The sequence below is a fragment of the Lynx canadensis genome, chromosome C2 (assembly GCF_007474595.2).
Source record: "Lynx canadensis isolate LIC74 chromosome C2, mLynCan4.pri.v2, whole genome shotgun sequence".
NCBI lineage: Eukaryota > Metazoa > Chordata > Mammalia > Carnivora > Felidae > Lynx > Lynx canadensis.
In genome coordinates this window covers 11268671-11287764 of record NC_044311.2, presented here as the reverse complement: position 1 = coordinate 11287764, position 19094 = coordinate 11268671, and the positions used below count along the sequence as shown (strand labels likewise).

General features: G+C 49.9%; 1 protein-coding gene across 1 annotated transcript in view; it reads right to left on the bottom strand.

Moving 5' to 3' along the window:
- Positions 1-1282: 1282 nt before the first annotated feature.
- OSBPL10 (oxysterol binding protein like 10) overlaps positions 1283-19094 on the bottom strand; it is a 312708-nt gene continuing 294896 nt past the window's right edge. Inside the window, exons 9-12 of the mRNA XM_030329413.1 lie at positions 10019-10205; positions 8098-8280; positions 4956-5109; positions 1283-2617 (exon numbers count right to left, since the gene is read on the bottom strand). Of these exons, the coding sequence (XP_030185273.1) occupies positions 2573-2617; positions 4956-5109; positions 8098-8280; positions 10019-10205 (569 nt within the window). The 3' untranslated portion in view covers positions 1283-2572. The remainder of the gene's footprint in view (positions 2618-4955; positions 5110-8097; positions 8281-10018; positions 10206-19094) is intronic.

Below are 19094 nucleotides of genomic sequence, written 5' to 3'. Positions count from 1 at the left end.
ATAGATTGGCCCATAAACGAAATGTTAGCTCAAATAGACAAAACCAAGCATGCTCTTTATAACTACACATAGAATGTGTGGGGGTTTAAAAAATGCACAAACATATCAATAATAATAATAACAAAAACCACAATTACTCCAAGAATCAGGACAGTGCTATTGCCTCTATGGTCAAGGAGGGGGATACAATTTTTTAGGGACACAAAATGTGTCATTTAAGGTAAGCAGTAGGTATATGAGTGTTTATTCTTGGAACTCTAACACACTTTATATAAATCTTCTGTATATATCTCACAATATTTTATATTTTTATTTAAAATTTTTTTAATGTTTATTTTTGAGATAGAGTGTGAGTGGGGAAGGGGAAGAGAAAGAGGGAGCCACAGAATACAAAGCAGGCTCTAGGCTCTGCACTGTTAGCACAGAGACCAATGCAGGGGTCAAACTCACAGGTTGTGAGATCATGACCTGAGTCAAAGAAAGATACTTAACCGACTGAGCGACCCAGGTGCCCCTATATTTCAAAATTTTTAAAAACTGCAAACCGAGGGGCACCTGGGGTCGCTCAGTTGGTTAAGCGACCAATTCTTAGTTCCAGATCAGGTCACGATCTTGCAGTTTTGTGAGTTCAAGCCCTGCATCAGGCTCTGTCCTTGCAGCATGGGAACTGCTTGGTATTCTCTCGCTCTTTCTCTGCCTCCCCAACTTGCACTGTGTCTGTCTCTCTCAAAATAAATGAACTTTAAAAAAATTAAAAACTAACAAAAAACCCCTGCAAACTGAACCCTCTCCCACCAAAACCAGAAAAGTGAGCTTTGTCCATATTTACTTCCCAGACGGTTTATACTTTGGTGTAATGGAAGACTGGAAAAATCTAAAACACACCACAGTGATTATTTTTCAGTCTTCTCACTGAGGATTTTTTTCCCCTTAAAATACCATCTATTCTGCTTTCCTTCTCACAAATAAAGTGGTTCCAGATTTAAGGCTCTGAACCTGAACAGGCCTATCATTAGGACTTCGGCTGGTACTAACTGCTCACAAAACATAACATTCACTAGATAGGAGTTAAATGTTCTTAGGAACTTTCAGAACATTTCCATAAACAATGTTTATCTGGTAGATTTTAAAAATGTATTTAAAACGCTGTTTTGATAGAAATACGATTGCTGTTCACACCAAATTGGCAATATCCAACCAATAAAATTTGAGCTCAGTCAGAGCCACCAATTCCAACTGACATTTTGGATCCCTAAAAATAAAATACACACACACAGGCAGGTACAGTACTTAATCGAAATATATTTGTCTAATATCTACAAAGTGAACAATTGGTCTTAAGAAAGCAGACAAAAAGGCACAAAATTAGTATTACTACAGAGAAGCATTCATGCTACTGGGTTTTATAAATATTCTGAGTGGCACAGTAAAAAATAAATTAAGCACTGAGCAATAATCAAATACTTCATTTTCCTTGCTGTATATTCTAGTCATGTCTTGACCTCATTTGTAAAGGCAGAGGACTGAAATTCAGCTGAAACCATGGAATACTTACGTGGTCTTTCTGTGTGTGTTATTTAATCACAGTGGTTTTCCTGCAGAGTTTGGGTCAAACAAGAGAGGCGCACTTAAAAAATCCACAGGACATTCTTTTCTCTTTCCCCAAACTAAATACAAAATTGAGGCTGTGGTTGTGCAGTTCTGGATATGGATGCGTGTATTTAACTTCTAAAGCCCTTTTTCATCACAAAAGTAGTGAAGTCTCTGTATGACTTGGTTTCTACTGTAAAAGAAGCAGCTTCTGGAAAAATGTATTACTAATACTTTGAGCATGAGAAATTGTCAGATTTTGGGGCAAGTAGATAGGAGGAATATTCCAAGGTGGGCTCGGTCCTCCCAAAGGTGCTCCATTCTTGGAAGGCTCTGGCATAAACCTTTAACAGCTTCTTGCCCACTCACCATTCAGCAGGAAATAGCGGTTTTTCTTTCTTAAGGACAAACGAAATGCTGAAGTGGACAGGGAGGTGGGAATCACAACAACAATTGTGAAGTGACAGCCACCTACACTTCCACCAGGAATGAGCCACTTTCTACCATATGGACATCAACTGGGCCATGCCAACTCACCTTTGTTTTGACAGGAGTTGACTACCCGAGAGTATTTTTGTGAGTGCAAAACATTTTTGGCAAAGTGAAAAATAGAAAACTTCAAACCTCGTTGATAAAAAGGAGCTCATAATTACCCACTTAAATCTTGGTTAAGTGCAGTATTTACATGTGTAATAATACCCAGCAGACATGGGCATATAGTGCATGTGTGTGTGTGAACATACAGTGTACTGGGAGCTCACACACAAACTGTGTATACACACATGCCCCAAATGGCTCTTGAATAAATCCAATCCACTAGTAGTTTGGTGGTGCGTTTTTCACAGTATATAAGTTCTCTCTCAGGTACCATTTCTTGAAGGATAACAAGAGGTCTCCGTGAATACCAGCAGAACCTTGATACTGAACCACTTTAATTCCTACAAAAAACAGGGCTATTTCTGAAAGCTGCACCTCCACCCCATCAGTGTGCCTTCCAAAGAGGATTGAAGTATACCCAGCCGTCACCCTGTAAGAGAAAGAAGGAGACATTTTACGAAGACCTCTCTGCTGGGCAAGGGGAGAATCAGAGGTAGCTCGCAGCCTCTGCTATGTTAGAAGCCAAGTCCCACACAGAGCAGTGCTCCATTAGCATCTGTTCAGGACTGCCACTAATACGTGTGTGCGTCTTGTTCTGGGAGCTCACCACCACCCCACGCCGGCGGTCTCGCCACCCCTCCTCAGCCCGGCTGCTTTGTGAGACAAGATCTTCACATTTTGGCATGTCAGGAGGAAAACCCAAAAAATAACTAAGATTAACCAAAGAAGGGGGGCTTTGTCGGGTTACATCATATAAGATTAGTTGGCCAAAAAAACACCTTTGAAACAGTGGGACAAGAAAGAAAAAGAGGGTGGTCCAATGAACGGACACGAGAGAAAAGGCAAGGCCTGCCTCTGAGGAATTTTTCCTGATCAGTGATGTACAGCCCACCGGCCTGGAGGGGAGTGCCCAACCACGGCTCCCTGCAGCAGGAGGTAGCCAGGAATCCGCACACGTGAGTAATGACGCCAACCATCAGAAAAAGGCGAGAGTCAAAATGTTGTACACAATCTGGGGCTTGACTAGAAGGGAATGTGCCAAATAGTAACAATTCTGGTATTGGGATGATTTTTATTCTTTACACATCCTCAAGTTTTCTGTTACGAACATACTGGTTTTCCTTAAACCCAGGAAGAAGAGCTGTGCTTTTGCTGTTGTTGCCTTTTAGGGTTTGTGTGTGTGTGTGTGTGTTTTTGTTTTATGGCCAACTTTTCACAGAAGCCGGGCAAACTAGATCCACCACACAGAAGGGTCCTTGAAGGGTTTTTTAATGGTTAATTTTATGTGTTAACCTGATTCACCGTGGTGCCCAGATGAAACATTCTGAGTGCGTCCGTGAAGGTTTCCAGACGAGATAAGCACTCAGTAAAGTTGATTTCCCTCCCTACAGTGGATAAGCATTATGCAAGCCTTTGAGGGTCTGAAAACAAACAAGGTAGAGGCAGGAGGGACTGACCCTCCTCTTTCTGTTCTGCCTCCCTTCTTCAGCTGGGATTGCTCATCTCTTCTGCCTTTGCACCAGCATTGACACCACTGGCTCCCCTCCTGGGTTCCCAGGCCTTTGGGCTGGGACTGAATTATACCCACCGGCTTTCCCAGGGTCTTCATTCAGCTCTGTTGTTTCTCTGGAGAACAGATTCACCTCACCGAGGCAAGGCTTCCAGACGTGGTTCCCACTCAGAGTCTCATAAAGGCAGTCTGCTCAAGCAGGCTTCCTGTCTGAATCGGAAGCCAACCTCGAAGTCTCTGTTCACCCACAGCCCCAGTTGCTGCCTGGGGGAGAGCAGCAGCTGCTTCTACTCCTGAGCGTAAGGGCACCTCAAAGTCATTAACACCCCCATCAGCCCTCCTGCTACACAGGATAACCCTTCCTTGCAGCACAAGTCGGACAGTAGCAGTCCCGGGGCCAAAGAAAGCTTAGACATATCTCGACTGGCTCTATGTTTAAACTGAAGATTCCTTGATATCATGTGAATATCAGACTTGTCATAAAAATTCAGATTTGTGGCTTCTTGTGAAGAATTAGACCGTCGATGACCACCTGGAGGTTAAATGGTAGCCGGGCCCTTCGCAGACTCTTGTGTCTGCACCAGTCCTCAGGGGGTTTCCCTCAACGATGCTGCCAGGCCCCGAGGGCCTGCGTTAAAAGCTGTGGCTCCTTACCCTCCCATCGTTTGCGACTCTGTTCTCAGGACGCTCCTCAACTGCTCCACAAACAACTTTAAAAGCATGAGAGCCTCAACCGGGCACATGGTGCCTTGCGCTCTTGCCCAGTGGGTGGGCAGACTGGTGGAGATGACTGCCTTGCGCTGTCACTTCTCCGGGTGACAGTGGCAGTTCACACCAGCCTTTCTGAGCACACCCGTCCCACTTGGCCCACGGGAGGCAGGGCTCCGAGAGGGCGCTTGTTCTGAATCATGAAGGTTCCAGTCCCCCAGCTGTGCAGACAGGCTGTGAGATGCTTCTCGGCTAATTTGTCACTGATGATAAAGTAGCAGGGGCTGTGTTTTTTGGTTTCTGTTTTTTTAATAGGACAGCATCCAGATCTGCAATCCCACTCACTCCTTGCCCCCCTGTCGGGCTGACAGGCTATTCTGATGGAAGATGTCAGAGGGAAGTGTCACAGGACAGCCTGGCCCAAAGCCAGAGCCAAGCTGCCCCAAACCTTCCCAGGACCATCCTCATTCATCCAAACTGCTGCATTAGCAAGACCGACCCATCCGCCCCTCACCTGGGACAAGTCCCCAAAGACAGGTGGCAGAGTTACCTCCTGGATAAAATACTTGGGCCGCCATGGTGTGTGCAGGTTCTCCCGCTTCCGCTCCTCTACCCGCTGCTTCTCCTCCAGGAGCCGCTTCTGCTCAGTGGCAGCATCAATGTCCCCCAGCCGCAGGTATCTGGTCACCTCCTGCCAGAGGTTCCTGGAGACGCACGGAGGAGAGGAGGTGGTCAGACAGGGACGGCTCGTTTGGCAATGACAGTTCTCAGCAAGGGGGCCAGAGCTGCGGCGGGGAGGGCATCTGGGTGGGCCATCTGTTAGGGCTAGTTCATTCCAGGTGCCTCAAAGACCTCTAGAGCCAGGATTTGAACCCAGGGCCAACAGGCCCCAAGTTTCCACTCTCCTCTTATCCTGAGCAGCATGACTTTCTCAGGGCTGAGTGTCTAGGAACTGAATCTAGTAATAGGAGGAGGAACCAGTATTAATACTACTGCTGTTGCAAACAACAATAATAATAGCAGACACTTTCATTGCATTTATCATATTTCTAACATTTTACATATGTAAATGCTCATTTAATCATAACAACCCAATGGTATAGATGCTATATTCCCATCTCCATTTTAACGAGAAAGACAAGATCCATATAAGGTGAGGTGTCCAAAGACAGCAAACTGGTAAATACGAGCGATGGCTGCTTATTCACAGGGGATTCCACCGTTAGGAGTTACAGACAGGGCCACGTGGGAGTGTGCGTTTATGTGGTAGGATCCATCATCTTCCCCATGTCTACACAGAAAATTACTTCTCTGCCTCACTCACTCATTCATTCGCTGCAGAAGGCAGCCTAGATTGGCTCCTGATGTACAGCTTTCCGCACCCTCAGGAATGTCCCAGGACCATCCCTGATTCATACTCCATTCTGGAGGGTGAGGAAAGGGACTGAGGCAAAGCGAGACACCATCACCCGTGCACTTCCTCACGCAAATGCATCAGGGCCACTTGGGATTGTGCATAAGAGGAACTATCAGAATTCTCAGCAGCGAGGATTCCCTCCCTGAGTGGGGCTAACGACGCCTCTGTAGCCAGGAGTAAGCAGACACTCTGTAATTAGATCCAGGGCCAGAGAATGCTCCCACAGTGGATAGCCCTGACCTGTCCATGAGAGGGCCTCGAATAGCAGGAAGCCTGGAGTGTCAGATGATTAAGCTGAGAAAGGCCACACAGGGCTGCCAGCAAAGTGGGGACAATGAGCAGCCCCTTCTGAGGGGGACCAAAATTAGGCAACTGACAAGGGTTAAGCTCCCGCTGGACACTCAGCCTGCCCACCGGACCTGCCCTGAGCCCCACCGTACAGAGCCCCAAGGAGAATAATGCTCTCACTCCAGTTTTACAGCAGGAGAAACTTCTGGGAGAAGCTGGGCACAAGGACATCCCAGGTGGGGGTGCTCTCAAGGGCAGGACCTCCCATGAAGAGTCACATCATAAGCTGGTGGTCCCAAATTCAGAGGGGAGAGACCTCTAAAAGAGCTCAGCAAACATTTTCTATAAAGGGCCAGGCAGTAAACATTGTAGGCTTTGCAGACCATATGGTCTTGATCACAACTGCTTAAATGCTATACAAAGGCAGCCATAAACAGTAGGTAAATTAACGATCATGGCCGTGGTCCCATAAAACTTTCAAAAAATCAGCCACGGCCTGGACGTGGCCCATGGGCCACAGTTTGCTAACCTCCTGGACTAAAAAATAAAAGTGGTATATTCTAAGAAGATCCTGCTTCTTCTGAAGATCCGTGCAGAAACATCGCACGGATGTTTAAGTGGCTATATGAATACTATATGTATTCATACCACGGAGTAGACATACTAATTGGGTGGATACTCCATAATTTAACCATTTTCCTATGTTGGACAGTTGGGTGTATTTTTTTTTTTACGTTTACAGTTTTTTTTAATACCCAATTTAGAGGCACCTGGGTGGCTCAGTCGGTTAAGCATCTGACTCTGGGCATGATCTCACAGACTGTGAGATCAAACCCCGTGTCTGGCTCTGCACTGACAGTGTGGAGTCTGCTTGGGATTCTCTCTCTCTGCCCCTCGCCTGCTCGCATTCTCTCTCCCTCTCTCTCTCTCTCTCTCAAATAAATTTTAAACAAACAAGTAAAATTTTTTTTTAAATTTTTTTTTTTCAACGTTTATTTATTTTTGGGACAGAGAGAGACAGAGCATGAACGGGGGAGGGGCAGAGAGAGAGGGAGACACAGAATCGGAAACAGGCTCCAGGCTCTGAGCCGTCAGCCCAGAGCCCGACGCGGGGCTCGAACTCACGGACCGCGAGATCGTGACCTGGCTGAAGTCGGACGCTCAACCGACTGCGCCACCCAGGCGCCCCCAAACAAGTAAAATTTTAAAATACCCTATTTTATATTTAAAACCTTTTTTGAACTTAAGAATTTTCCTTCAGAATAGATTCCCAAAGACAGAATACAAAATTAAAGTGAATTCATTTGAAGCCACTGATCCATGCAGCTACCCTGCACACATTCTTACTATGAGCATATGACCCAGGGTGTCCATTTTATCACGTCCTTGCCGTTGCGGACTTTTTTTTAATAAGGTAGCTAATCTGGCGATAAAAATAAAATATCCCACTGCTTCTATGCACCGTTCTTTGGTGACTAGCAACTCTGTATTTAACTCTGCAATCAAGCAACAGACCAGTTGAGTTGACAAACTCTTTTAGGACAGGCATTAAAAGTCTACGGTCAGTGGGCACCCGGGTGGACCAGTTGGGTAAGCATCCAATTCGTGATCTCGGATCCGGTCATGATCTCACGGTTTGCACTCATGGCGCAGGGCCTGCTTGGGATTCTGTCTCTCCTTTTCTCTGTCCCTCCCCAGCCTGTGCTCTCTCTCTAAGTAAATAAATAAACTTAAAAAGTTTTTTTAAAGGCTATCCTCAAAACCCACCCCACACTTAACGTAATGACTAAACTGAAAGCTCCAAAGACCCCAAAGGGTCTACCCCTAAGACACATACAGTGGAAAATTCAAGCACCCCAACAAGTGAGAAGAACACTATTCCTGGCCCATTTCCATTCGCTGGGCTTTCAGAGGCTTCTTCTCCGTTCCTCGGGTCAAGTGCTAAGGATCGCTAAGCTGGAAAGAAACAACCCAACCTGACTCCCACCTGGACTCCATGGGCCCCTGCTTCTCCAGAGGTCTGATCTTCTTGGGGTACACTGGCAGTGTGGTCGTATCAATGACTCTGGTTTCTCCGTTGTTATAAGTGAACTCTAGGGTACCATTCCATTCTCCGTGGGCTTTACAAACAATGGTGTTGGTTGGGTTGTGCTTCACTTCTGCTGTGACCCTGAATTCATGAATGAGTCAAAGGAACATGTTTTCCAAGATTAACAAAACAGAGACTTGCTTCCAAAGGTGTACTCACATTTACAGATTTTTTTTTATGAGTTGGCAAGGAGGAGGGATTGCTTTTTGCCATTTTGCTTAATGACTAGCTCTTAAAACTGTGACCTAATATTCTTGATCAGAAAAAAAAAAGCATTGGTAGAAAAACAGGTGAGATCTGAATGAAATCTGTACATTACTTAATAGCAATGCAGCAATGTTAATTTCTTAATTTTGATACACACACAAAAGGTACATGTTATTATTGGGGTGAAAATCAAGCAATTCAAGAAAAATAAAGTATATACTTCTCCTCCCCAAAATAGCATCTAATAGTGCTACATTTGAACCACCAACAGGTCCTGGGTGTGTACTAAGAACTGTGGGTCAAACAGGACTGACCACAATCCGCCTGAGATCACGTTGAAAAAAGGGGGAAACGTTCAGCCTGGCATCTGCACATTCCCCTGAACGAAGGCTGAGCAAAACCTGGACCCTTGGCATTGAGTGAACAGCATCTTACTCGCAGCAGTGGCTTCGAGGGACCACTTTTTACAAGGGGCCTTTGTGGGATCTGTGCCCTCCTCGCTTCGCCTGCCTGGTCTGAGGGAGCTCTAGGCCTCCAACTCTGGGAGAAAGAATACCCCCACCTCCCTCACCACCTTCAAGCTTGTTGCATAGAGTAATGCAGTAGAAATGGGAAAGCCTGCTCCAAAGCAGCCAAGTGTGGGAAGGAGCTAAGCTTCTTTCCTTCTAATGGCCCAGCTCAGTTGAACTTAGAATTTTCAACATGGGCTTGGAAGCCTTCTCCCTGAGTCTGAGAAACACCATGGCTGCTAGATGCTGAGGCAAAGGCTTGTGGGTGGCATCAGAAATCTTCTGGTATGTTCTAGAAGGGTATGAGGGGTGCACTGGCAATGTTTTAACAACTGGCTCTCTAAAGGGAAAGAGACCTGATCTGTAGCATTTGCCACGTTCTGTGGTGCCCACCACAGCTGATCTCAGGCTACAGACATGGTCTCTGGGACTGTGGAGAAGCACATACCATCAGCTCTTGCAAGCCAGCGCCTGTGGCTCCAAAACAGCCACCAAAGGCATCCACTTTCCCAGGTGACACCCTGGCATCCTCACATGAACCATACAGAACACTTTCCAAGAAAAAGGGCAAAGATTGGAGCTTGCTTATATGATGCTCTAGGACTGTGGCAATAAAAACATCTTAATGCTTCCCTCAAACAGCAGACTTTTCCTTCAATTTCTTTGGATCAGGCTTCCCCAGCTACTAAAAGAAGTAGCCCTGATCTGAGATGATACAGGATTCAGGATTATTTAATGGATCCAACTGAACATGAAATGAGCTCTCAGGCAGTGTCTAAGCTCACAGATGGAACTGCTTCAGAGCAGGGAAACAGACTGTGGCCCGGGAAGGGAAAGGTTATTATTACAAATGGAAGCACTTCCTATTCTGCCGGTGTGTGTCGTGAATATATCGCCAAAGGATTTCACTGTAAGTGTAGAGTGGGAAGGGCTCAAAAAACCACCGTGTTGAGGGGTGAAAAGAAGAGTACCTCTTTTAAAAAAAGGTCTTTTAGCTTTATCTTGATTTCCAACTCACCCCATGGCTGGAACCCAAGCTTCTAATGGAGGAAAGAAAGGGTCTTGTGATAAGGCAAAGACAAAGGCTTCCTGGCGCCTCCTACCTGTGGACTTTCCCTCCGTAAAAAGGCTTTGTGTGGAATATCACTGTCGCTGAGTACCCAGTCTTGGCACAGCTGATGCTGACTTTCCCTCCAAGCTCCACCCATGGGATGGTGAGAATAGACCGAGCATAGGCACTGGGCAGGGTGAACACGTACTCCTCCCCGTGTTCCAGGAGCCTCAGCACACCTCCAGGGAGAGAGGAGGAGAGTCAGACACACAAGAAAAGGGCAGTTAGGGATCAAAAGACATAAAGATGAGAAACCAAACAGCTTCCTGCAACAGACATCTTGTCTCCCAGTTCTGCAAAGGTAAGCCACTCCCTGGCCACTTATTTATCTCATAACCCGGGGGGGGGGGGGGGGGGGGGGGGGGAGACGCTGTCCAAGGTGCTGAAAACACAACGGTGACTAGACCCACTTTCTTCCTTCAAGGAGACCAAAAAGGTGGACATTAATTGCCAATCCAGCACAAAACTAACTATAATGAAGGCAGGAGAGAGAAGTGCCCGGTGCCATGGAGACCTTCGGCAGGGGTTGACCTGGAAATAGAATTCTCCCTAAGGAAGGGACGTTTGGGCCGGGGAAGAGTTGAGAAGGTAAAGAGAGGAAGGAAATATTCCAGGCAGAGGGAAGAGTGCAGTGCGAAAGTGCTGTGGTGGGAAGGAGCCTGGTGAGCAGGAAAGGGCAGAGGGAAGGGCCCATGTGCAGAAAGAAAGGGAACAGGTACAGGTGTGCAGACTGGCCGACTCAGCAGACCTTCTTTCCAACTTTGAAATAGCATGTAAATGAGTTTTACCTTTTCCTGAGAGCAAGAGACCTTCGTGGTTCACATGAAATTAGAGAACTCAGACCATACACTGCTCTCAACCTGAGGCAGACACTAGCCACATGAGCAACCCCCCTCTAGATCGTGGGTTCTCTGACCTCGGATCCACGCCTTAGGTGTAGAAAGGTCTCAGTCCACTGGAACAATGAAAAACTGTGTGGGTTTCCCTATTTTCTAGGGAAAGGGGCCACAGTGTTCATCAAGTCCCCGAAGGCTGACATGACCATCCTATACTGACATGACTAACTCCCAGGGCTGTTGCATAGTTTACGTGCTGCACAAAGCGGCCACCAAGGGTTGAAATCCAGCCTTTGCTTTGGCCTGGCTGGCCAGGTGCCCACAGTGGAGGTGCAGCATGCCACTTTACTCCGAGGCCTGTACAGGCCGGCAGAGGCCCCAAGAACCAGGCTCCAGGCCAAGATCTGTTCTGTGTAAGGTACCTTCTCAGCATCCCACACTCCAGCCCTGGGGCTCAGCGACCTGTGCACGTCCTCACCACTCTGTCCCAGCTCATTCCCAGACTGGCAATTATCAGGTGCGCTGTGCATCTAAGGAAGGAAGGTGCTGCCCTTTGGCCACACATGGTCAGTGATGTCCCCTCCCTGGGCCCCCTGTTCCTCCACTGGAAAGAGTGAGGAGTGGTGTCAATGGTGCTCGTGTGTGTTGGCACTTTCTGGCTGCGTTCCTGGGGGCCTCCCGACGACTCCATTTGGCAATAATTATCATTTTCAAATAAGGATGAGGAAATGGAAACTCAGGGTAAGTGATGTGGCTGGTCAGTACTTCCCTCTTAGGCTAGACAAGTATCTATATCAACTAGAGCTAAAATTTGTCCACCGAGACATGTGTTTCTCTCAGTACTGACGAGCTTGTCAGGGGGTCTGAGGAGAGATGGGACTTGAACGCAGAGAGCAGTCATGCATGCGGAGTTTCTAAAGTCAATGTGGAGATGCCTACAAGTATAATTCAACTTGCCCTTGAAAATTCCTTTAATTGGGGGTGCCTGGGTGGCTCAGCCAGATGAGCATGTGACTTTGGCTCAGGTCATGACCTCACGGTTTGTGGGTTCGAGCCCCACGTCGGTCTCTGCACTGATAGCTCAGAGCCTGGAGCCTGCTTCAGATTCTGTGTCTCCCTCTCTCTGCATCCCTCCTCTGTTCATGCTCTGTCTCTGTCTCTGTCTCTCTCTCTCTCTCTCTCTCTGTCTCTCAAAAATAAATAAACATTAAAAAAAATTTAAAAAAGAAAGAAAATTCCTCGACCAGCAGCTTCACTCTCCATTAACTCCAGCAAAGTCAGTTCTGCCACAGAAACAGAGACGTGGTCTGTAAATCCGGGGTGACACGCCCACACGTGTCGAGGGGTCTTGATCACCCCCAGAGTAGAGTCTGGGTGCTCAAGAACGTGGGCAACTGCACGAGCTCAGACCATCAGGGAAAAACAGGTTTGTGGGTCACTCATAATCCCGGGGACAGGACTGAAGGGCAGATGTCACAGAGCATTTAAATCTCTTGCCAGGAGTATAACTGATCGTATGTAACATAAACACACAGATAGCATGGCTCCACTATACCAGATACACCGAACATCACAAGGGACCACCTTCTCCCCGCTTCTCCAACTGGCCTTAGCTCTCGGAACTGAATTAATGCATCTCCCTAAAAGTAAAGCGGCAGGCCATCGAATGCTCTCATGCGGACCCTTGTCCCTCCTCCTACCTGGCAGAGAGCAGACTGCTCCAGACGTCCCTCAGGGCCCTGCCCTGTGCACACATAGGGAGGGACACTGTGTCTGGCAAGAGAAGTACACTGTGCTATGTCCGTCCTCTTCTGATTCAAACCCTTGGAGGAAAATGGCCAGAACTGATAAGAGTTTTTGTTTCAGAGCCTACTTTGTGCCTGACTTCCTCAGATTAGGTTGCTTGAGACGACAGCCTGGGGCAGGTGGAAAATCGCAGCTAATACCAGACACAGGTAGGACACCAACAGGCAAGAAGGACCTGGAGTGGAAGTCGGGAAGAGACAGGCCACCTCGGATTTCCCTCCCTGGCCCGGTTCTACCCGCAAGTTTCTGGTTCCTCCAGGGCCAGCCACTCTCATGGCCTCAGAGCCTGTGGCAGCTGGAGAGGACCCCGGGACCCTGCAGAAGAGGCCGCCATTGCCCAGCCAGCCTGCCTCCCAGGACCCAGAGAAGAAGGCTCCCCGAGCCCCCACCCCTGCCCTCTGTGCTAATGGGCTGCTCGGTAGTCAGACCCTTCCAAGCTGGCCAGTGTGCCCAACAGCACCACCGCACCTCCGATGGCTCTAGTGTCCCCGAGTGGTGAGCTCTTCCAGTCCATAGTCGGGAGCGTCCTGGAGGCTCTCGCCCAGTTACACGCCTTGCCATCACAGCCTCTCTTCCGACAAGAACCACACACATCCATGAGTTCCTCCTGCTGCCTCTCCTGGCCCCATTCACAAATATAAACTTTGTGATGTAGGACCATACAGCTCACATTTTCTTTACCACACACTTACGTGGGGAATATGCCACGTTCTTCCTTAAAGACCTGCGTGAGATCTCAGAGGGTCCTTCCACGTCCTCACTCAGCAGCCTGGCAACCTGAACCTCTCTGTGCCTCAGTTTCCTCATCTGTGACACAGGGATGATGGTATGCATACCTCACAAAGCTGTGGTGAGAAGGGGATTCTAGAAGCCCACTAAAAGCATCAGCCTGACACACAGCCAGAATCCCAGAAGCTTCATATCCTAGTTACTGCTCACTCTCCAGAGCCGCTCTCTTGCTTGGTGACCTCGGAGTTCCATTTATTCCATTTGGGAATAAACAGCGAATCACAAAGTGGCAGCGGGCTATGGCACACGGGGGACGAAGAGATAGGTGGGAGGCATCTTCTTCCTCCTCCTCTTTAGAAAACGCTCCTGCAAACCTGAGGTTCACAGAAATCAGTGAGCCCCACGCTGAGCGGGTATGAAAGCACTGGGGGGCAGGGGGAGACCACACTCCTTAGCTCTTCTTTGAATATCCATAAATGTGTGTGTTGCCATTAAATCACCTGTAATTATGCCTTCTCATTATGCTAACTCTTTTTTCAGGGCTGAATAGAAACAAAAAATAAACAAAATAACCCTGTCCTGGGGAACCCGGGTAGCTCAGTGGGTTTAGCATCTGACTCTTGGTTTACGGCTCAGGTCATGATCTCAGGGCCCCTGGGATCAAGCCCTGCGTCCGGCTCCAGCCTGACAGTGTGCAGCCTGCTTGAGATTCTCTCCCTCCCTCTCTCTCTCTCTGCCCCTCCCTTGCTCATGCTCTTTTTCTCTCTCAAAAGAGATAAACTTAAAAAAAAAAACAAAAACAAAAGGCCTGTCCTTAATATAGAGAAAAGACCATATTAACACTAGACTTACAGATAGGCTAATTAAAGAACTTTCACTGATGCGCCTAAGGGCTGAGAGAAGCCAAAACATGCCAAGTAACCAATACTTCCACGCCGTGGTTCGTCTTCAAGCTGCAAGATGTTCACTTTAAATCCCACAAATTGATTTACCTAGAAACATAAGGCAAGATTTTCCAACTGATACATTTCAACTAATTTCACACCCGGTCTCAATCTGAGGAACCAAAATATTCCAGTAGGATGCCGCTTCTGGGAAGCACCGAATCAAAGAAAGTCACTCTGGGGAACTGGTCGTCAGGCCCGATCATGTCCCCGATCATGTCGGCGCTCACAAGCACCGAGCCAACGTGTCACTTCTGTCGCTAGAACTAACTGCCTTTCCCTACAGACTCAATCAAGAAGCTGTGCCACGTTACTGGGCTGCAGCTCTGGAGTTTGGGGGGCAGCGGCCGCGACAGCAGCTGAATGCACCTCGGCTCCCTCCCCCACAGCGCCAGCGGGGTGATGGGCAGAGGGGGGCGATGGGCACAGGGGGGCGATGGGCACAGGGGGGCGATGGGACAGGGGCCATGCTTCCCCAGGGACAGAGCCGCAGGCTGACTGAGCAGTGTCTCTGCTAGGGGCTCCGAGAGCCACAGCTGAGGGACCTGAGGGGGGGAGGCAGTCTCTGAGCTGCAGCCTAAGTGAATTCAAGTAGTAATAAAGCACTGCATAATGGCATTTTATTGTAGCCAAATATGGCACGGCCTAAAGGCAATACTTTAAAAGACAAGCCCGTGTGTTTACTTACACATAACACTTCCAGTGGACCGACCTGAGATCTCATTTTTATTGAAAAAAAAATTTTTTTTTTAATGTTTATCTTTGAGAGAGAGAGAGAGAGAGAGAGAGAGAGAGAGAGCGAGCAGGGGGAAGGGGCACAGACAGAGGGAGGCAGAGGATCCAAAGTGGGCTCCTTGCTGAGAGTAGAGCCCGATGCGGGGCTGGAACTCACGAACTGTGAGATCATGACCTGAGCCAAAGTCAGAGGCTCGGCTGACTGAGCCACCCAGGTGCCCCTCATTTTTAAAATAAGGGAATGGAGGGGCGCCTGGGTGGCTCAGTCAGTTAAGCATTTGCACTCTTGGTTTTGGTTCAGGTCATGATTTCACAGTTCATGGGACTGAGCCCCGCATTGGGCTCTGTGTTGACAGTGTGGAAGCTGCCTGGGATTCTCTTTCTCCCTCTCTCTCTGCCCTTCCCCAGTGCTCATTGCGCTCTCATTCTCTCTCTCTCTCTCTCCCCCTCCCCTCTCTCTCTCAAAATAAACATTAAAAAAATACTAGGGCACCTACATGGCTCAGTCAGTTGAGCTTCTAACTTTGGCTCAGGTCACGATCTTGGTTTGTGAGTTCAAGCCCCACACTGGGCTTGCTGCCCTCAGTGCAGATCCGGCTTCGGACGCTCTGTCCCCCTGCCTCTCCGACCTTCCTCTGCTTGTGTTCTCTCAAAAATAAATACTTAAAAATAAAATAAAATGAGGGAGATGAAAAAACTGTTACTTCAAGCCCAATCAACAAGTTTATGGAACGTGCTAGATCAGTATAAAGAATACATGAGGAGGGGCACCAGCGTTCGGCTTAGATCACGATCTCATGGTTCATGAGCTCGAGCCCCGCACTGGGATCTGTGCTGGTGGTGTGGAGCCTGCTTGGGATTCTCTCTCTCCCTCTCTCTGCCCCTCCCCTGCTTGTGAGCTCTGGCTCTCTCTCTATTAAAAAAATGAATAAGTGAGGAAAAGTAAAACATCCTGACTCTCCACACCCACCCCCAACAAAGGGGCTCTGAGTATAGGAACTACAACCTTTTGCTCCGAAACGTGGAGATTCTTAGAAGTATTTTCTGGGAAAAACGAGGATCGTGGGTGTTATGGAGTGCACATTTAATTAATACAAAAGGGGGATGGATGTAGCTGCTTGAAAGGATTTAGGGAAACTTAAGGCCTCACAAGACTGAGCCAACGGTCCCCGGACCCTTCCCAGGTCCATCCACAGCAGGAATACACTGGGTGACCAGGAAGGGCTATATCCAGGGAGGGCCCTTGTAGAGACTCTCTCTACATCTTTCTGATTTCAGCACTCCACTGAGAAGCTCTACGTAGACTTTCCAAGCAAGTAGACGTGGGAGCAGCACATTCTATTTCCGCTTCAGGGATGGCGAGGGCGGTCCATTTCCCGCCCACGAAGAGCCTTGTCCAGTGCACCCACAGCTGTGCCAAATGAATTAGAGGCCCCAGACCCCATCGGCCACCTGTGGGGAACAGGGGAGTGAACCCCCTGAGACGCCAGAGGCCTATGCTTTGACACACTGACACTCAACAGCCACCAACAGTAGAAGCAAGTGAAGATGTCTGTTCACCTCAGGGGGGAGGGTGGGGGGCATCGCGGGGGTAGAAGGACCCGCCGTTCTCAAGTGAAGTTCCAGAAGAGATGAACGGAGGCCACGTATTCTGCTGGGTGAAGCGAGGAGCCCCAGCAGCACAGGACAGAGCGGGGGTAGCAGAGAACGCAGGGGAGAGGGGAGCAGGATGTGCCGGGAGGGAGTGGGACGGCCACACGGCTCTACACCCCCGTCCTCACCACAGCCCACCCCTCAGGTGGATGGCTGGCAAGACATGGAGCTTCAGAGACCAAAGAATTCCTCACTCACTAGATCTGCAAACCTCCACATTTACGCAAAATTTCCAGGTCTTCGTCCAACGTCAAGAATCCCTGCTTAGGGGCCCAGAGACTGGGGGGCCCCTGCCCTGTACTATTACTTAAGCATCTGTGGTTTTCCGCTGCCTCGACACACGGCAGCAGGCATTTCTGCGGAGCGCAGGGGAGTCCCCAGAAAGGAACCCGAATAGACTTTCTGTACCCGAAAATACGTTTATCCGAAGATACCATCGTCACTGAGCACTTACGCTGGCTAATCACAGACTCGACGTACGTGTGTGTAGGAGGGAGGAAGAGAAAAGCGACAACCCGTCTGTCTCCCCCTAGCTTTGCCCCATGCCCTCGCCACTCCCGCCCCATCTGTCCTCACGGCGGCCCTGGGGAGGCTGCCAAAGCCACGTCCACCCTCCACGGACCCCCACCTCACTCAGGTAAAAGCCCGAGCCCTCCCACGCCCCCCCCCCCCCGCGCAGCCCCCCAGTGATCGGGCCCCTCCTCCCTGACCTGTCCCCTGTGCCCCAGCCACAGAGCCTCCAAGAGATTTCTAGAAGACCCCGGCCTCACGCTCCCGCTCCCGCCCCGGGCGTCCGAGCCTTCTGCTGCCTCTGCCTGGAGCACCCTTCCTCCAGCCATCCCCGTGGCTCCTCGCTCACCTCCTTCAAGCCCTTCCTCGAAGGCCGCACCTCGTTGGGGTCTGTCCTGTCGAAAACGGCAGCACCCCCCCCCCCACCAGGCACCCTGCACCCTCTCACCCTGTCCTGCTCTGTCTCCTCGGTGCCAGTGAGCGGTCACACTGCACATTTCCCGCACGTGCCTCGTTTTCTGTGACGCGTGCACGGACGGCGGCTGAGGGCAGGGGCCTCTGTCCTGTCCCCGTCGCGGCCGCGTGCCCGGCACCACTTTTCACAAATGGACGGATGAACGGATCAATGAATGAACAGACCACGGCCTCTCTGAACCGCCCCCGTAAAGATAAGCAAGTAAACCCGCTTGAGACAGGTGGTCTACACACGCGGGCGGGAAGTGCGCACCGAAGGCGTGAACTGCCTCCACGCCCCACCTTCTCTAAACAAACGTGTTTCATCCTTGAATAATTCGTTCCGTGGGAAATTCAGGATAAGGAAATTAAACAGGACGAAATGAACCTCCTGAATACTGATTTTGGCTTCTAAATAAAAGGGAAGACTTCGCCAGTACCAACCTTGGGGCGTTGTGGGGGGGGGGGGGGGCTCCGGCAACCTGCGGAAACACAGAGCCCCCGAGAAGTCAAAACCAAGGTCGCCAAGGTCGACGCCACTCCCATTTCTCACTGCACGCCCAAGTGTGCAATCTGTGCAAACACAGGCCTCCCACGCAGGGTCCCCCGCAAGCCTGCACTGGGCTCCCTGCTCTCAGCAGCAGGGGCTCCCCCCGTGGGCTGGGCCCCAAGCCCTCTGCTCACGGCCCAGGGGGCCAACGCACCTCTGGGACCTGCCACGTGGCCTTAACCCAAACAGTCCTACGCGGGGGCAGCTCCCTGTCGCAGGCCACGGGGAGAGACGAGAGTTGAGAGCGACAGTGATCGCTGCGACCCCAAGAAAGGCCTGTGAGGGAACACTGGATCTCGTTCCCCTACCCCTCGGCCTCGGGAAGCACATCTGAGGCAAGTCTGTCTCCTCAGCTTCAGGGAGACAGGCCCCTAGGGCCCTGGCTCTGCCCCTGGAGGCACCCTTGTGCCACAGCTCCATCTGCTGCCCACTCCACCCCCTCTGTTTCTGGGCTGGTGGCCTCCTGTGACTCCCAGACCCCTCCCTGATTCTGACTTCTGGTCCACAGATCAGAGGTGAGTCACTGACAGAAGGTCCCTGCCTCACGGAGAGGCCGGCACCCTCCTGCGACCCCCCTCGCCAGCTCGCGGTGACGGAGGGTGTGTACTGTGGGTGGCACACGTGTGCCCTCGGGAAGTGGCTTCCCTGGGCTCCTCTTCTGTAAAGTGAGGCGCAGCTGGAAGGAAGCAGAAGCCCCCACGCCCACTCCTTTCACCCATCTCCGCCCCGGGGTCCCCTGCCATAGAGCTGGGAATGCGGGGGTTTGCAAGCTGGACGGATCATCTCTGTTAAGCTCTAAGCTTCTGTGGTCCTGTCATCGTCGGGAACAATTCCTTCTTAAGAAAGAAGACC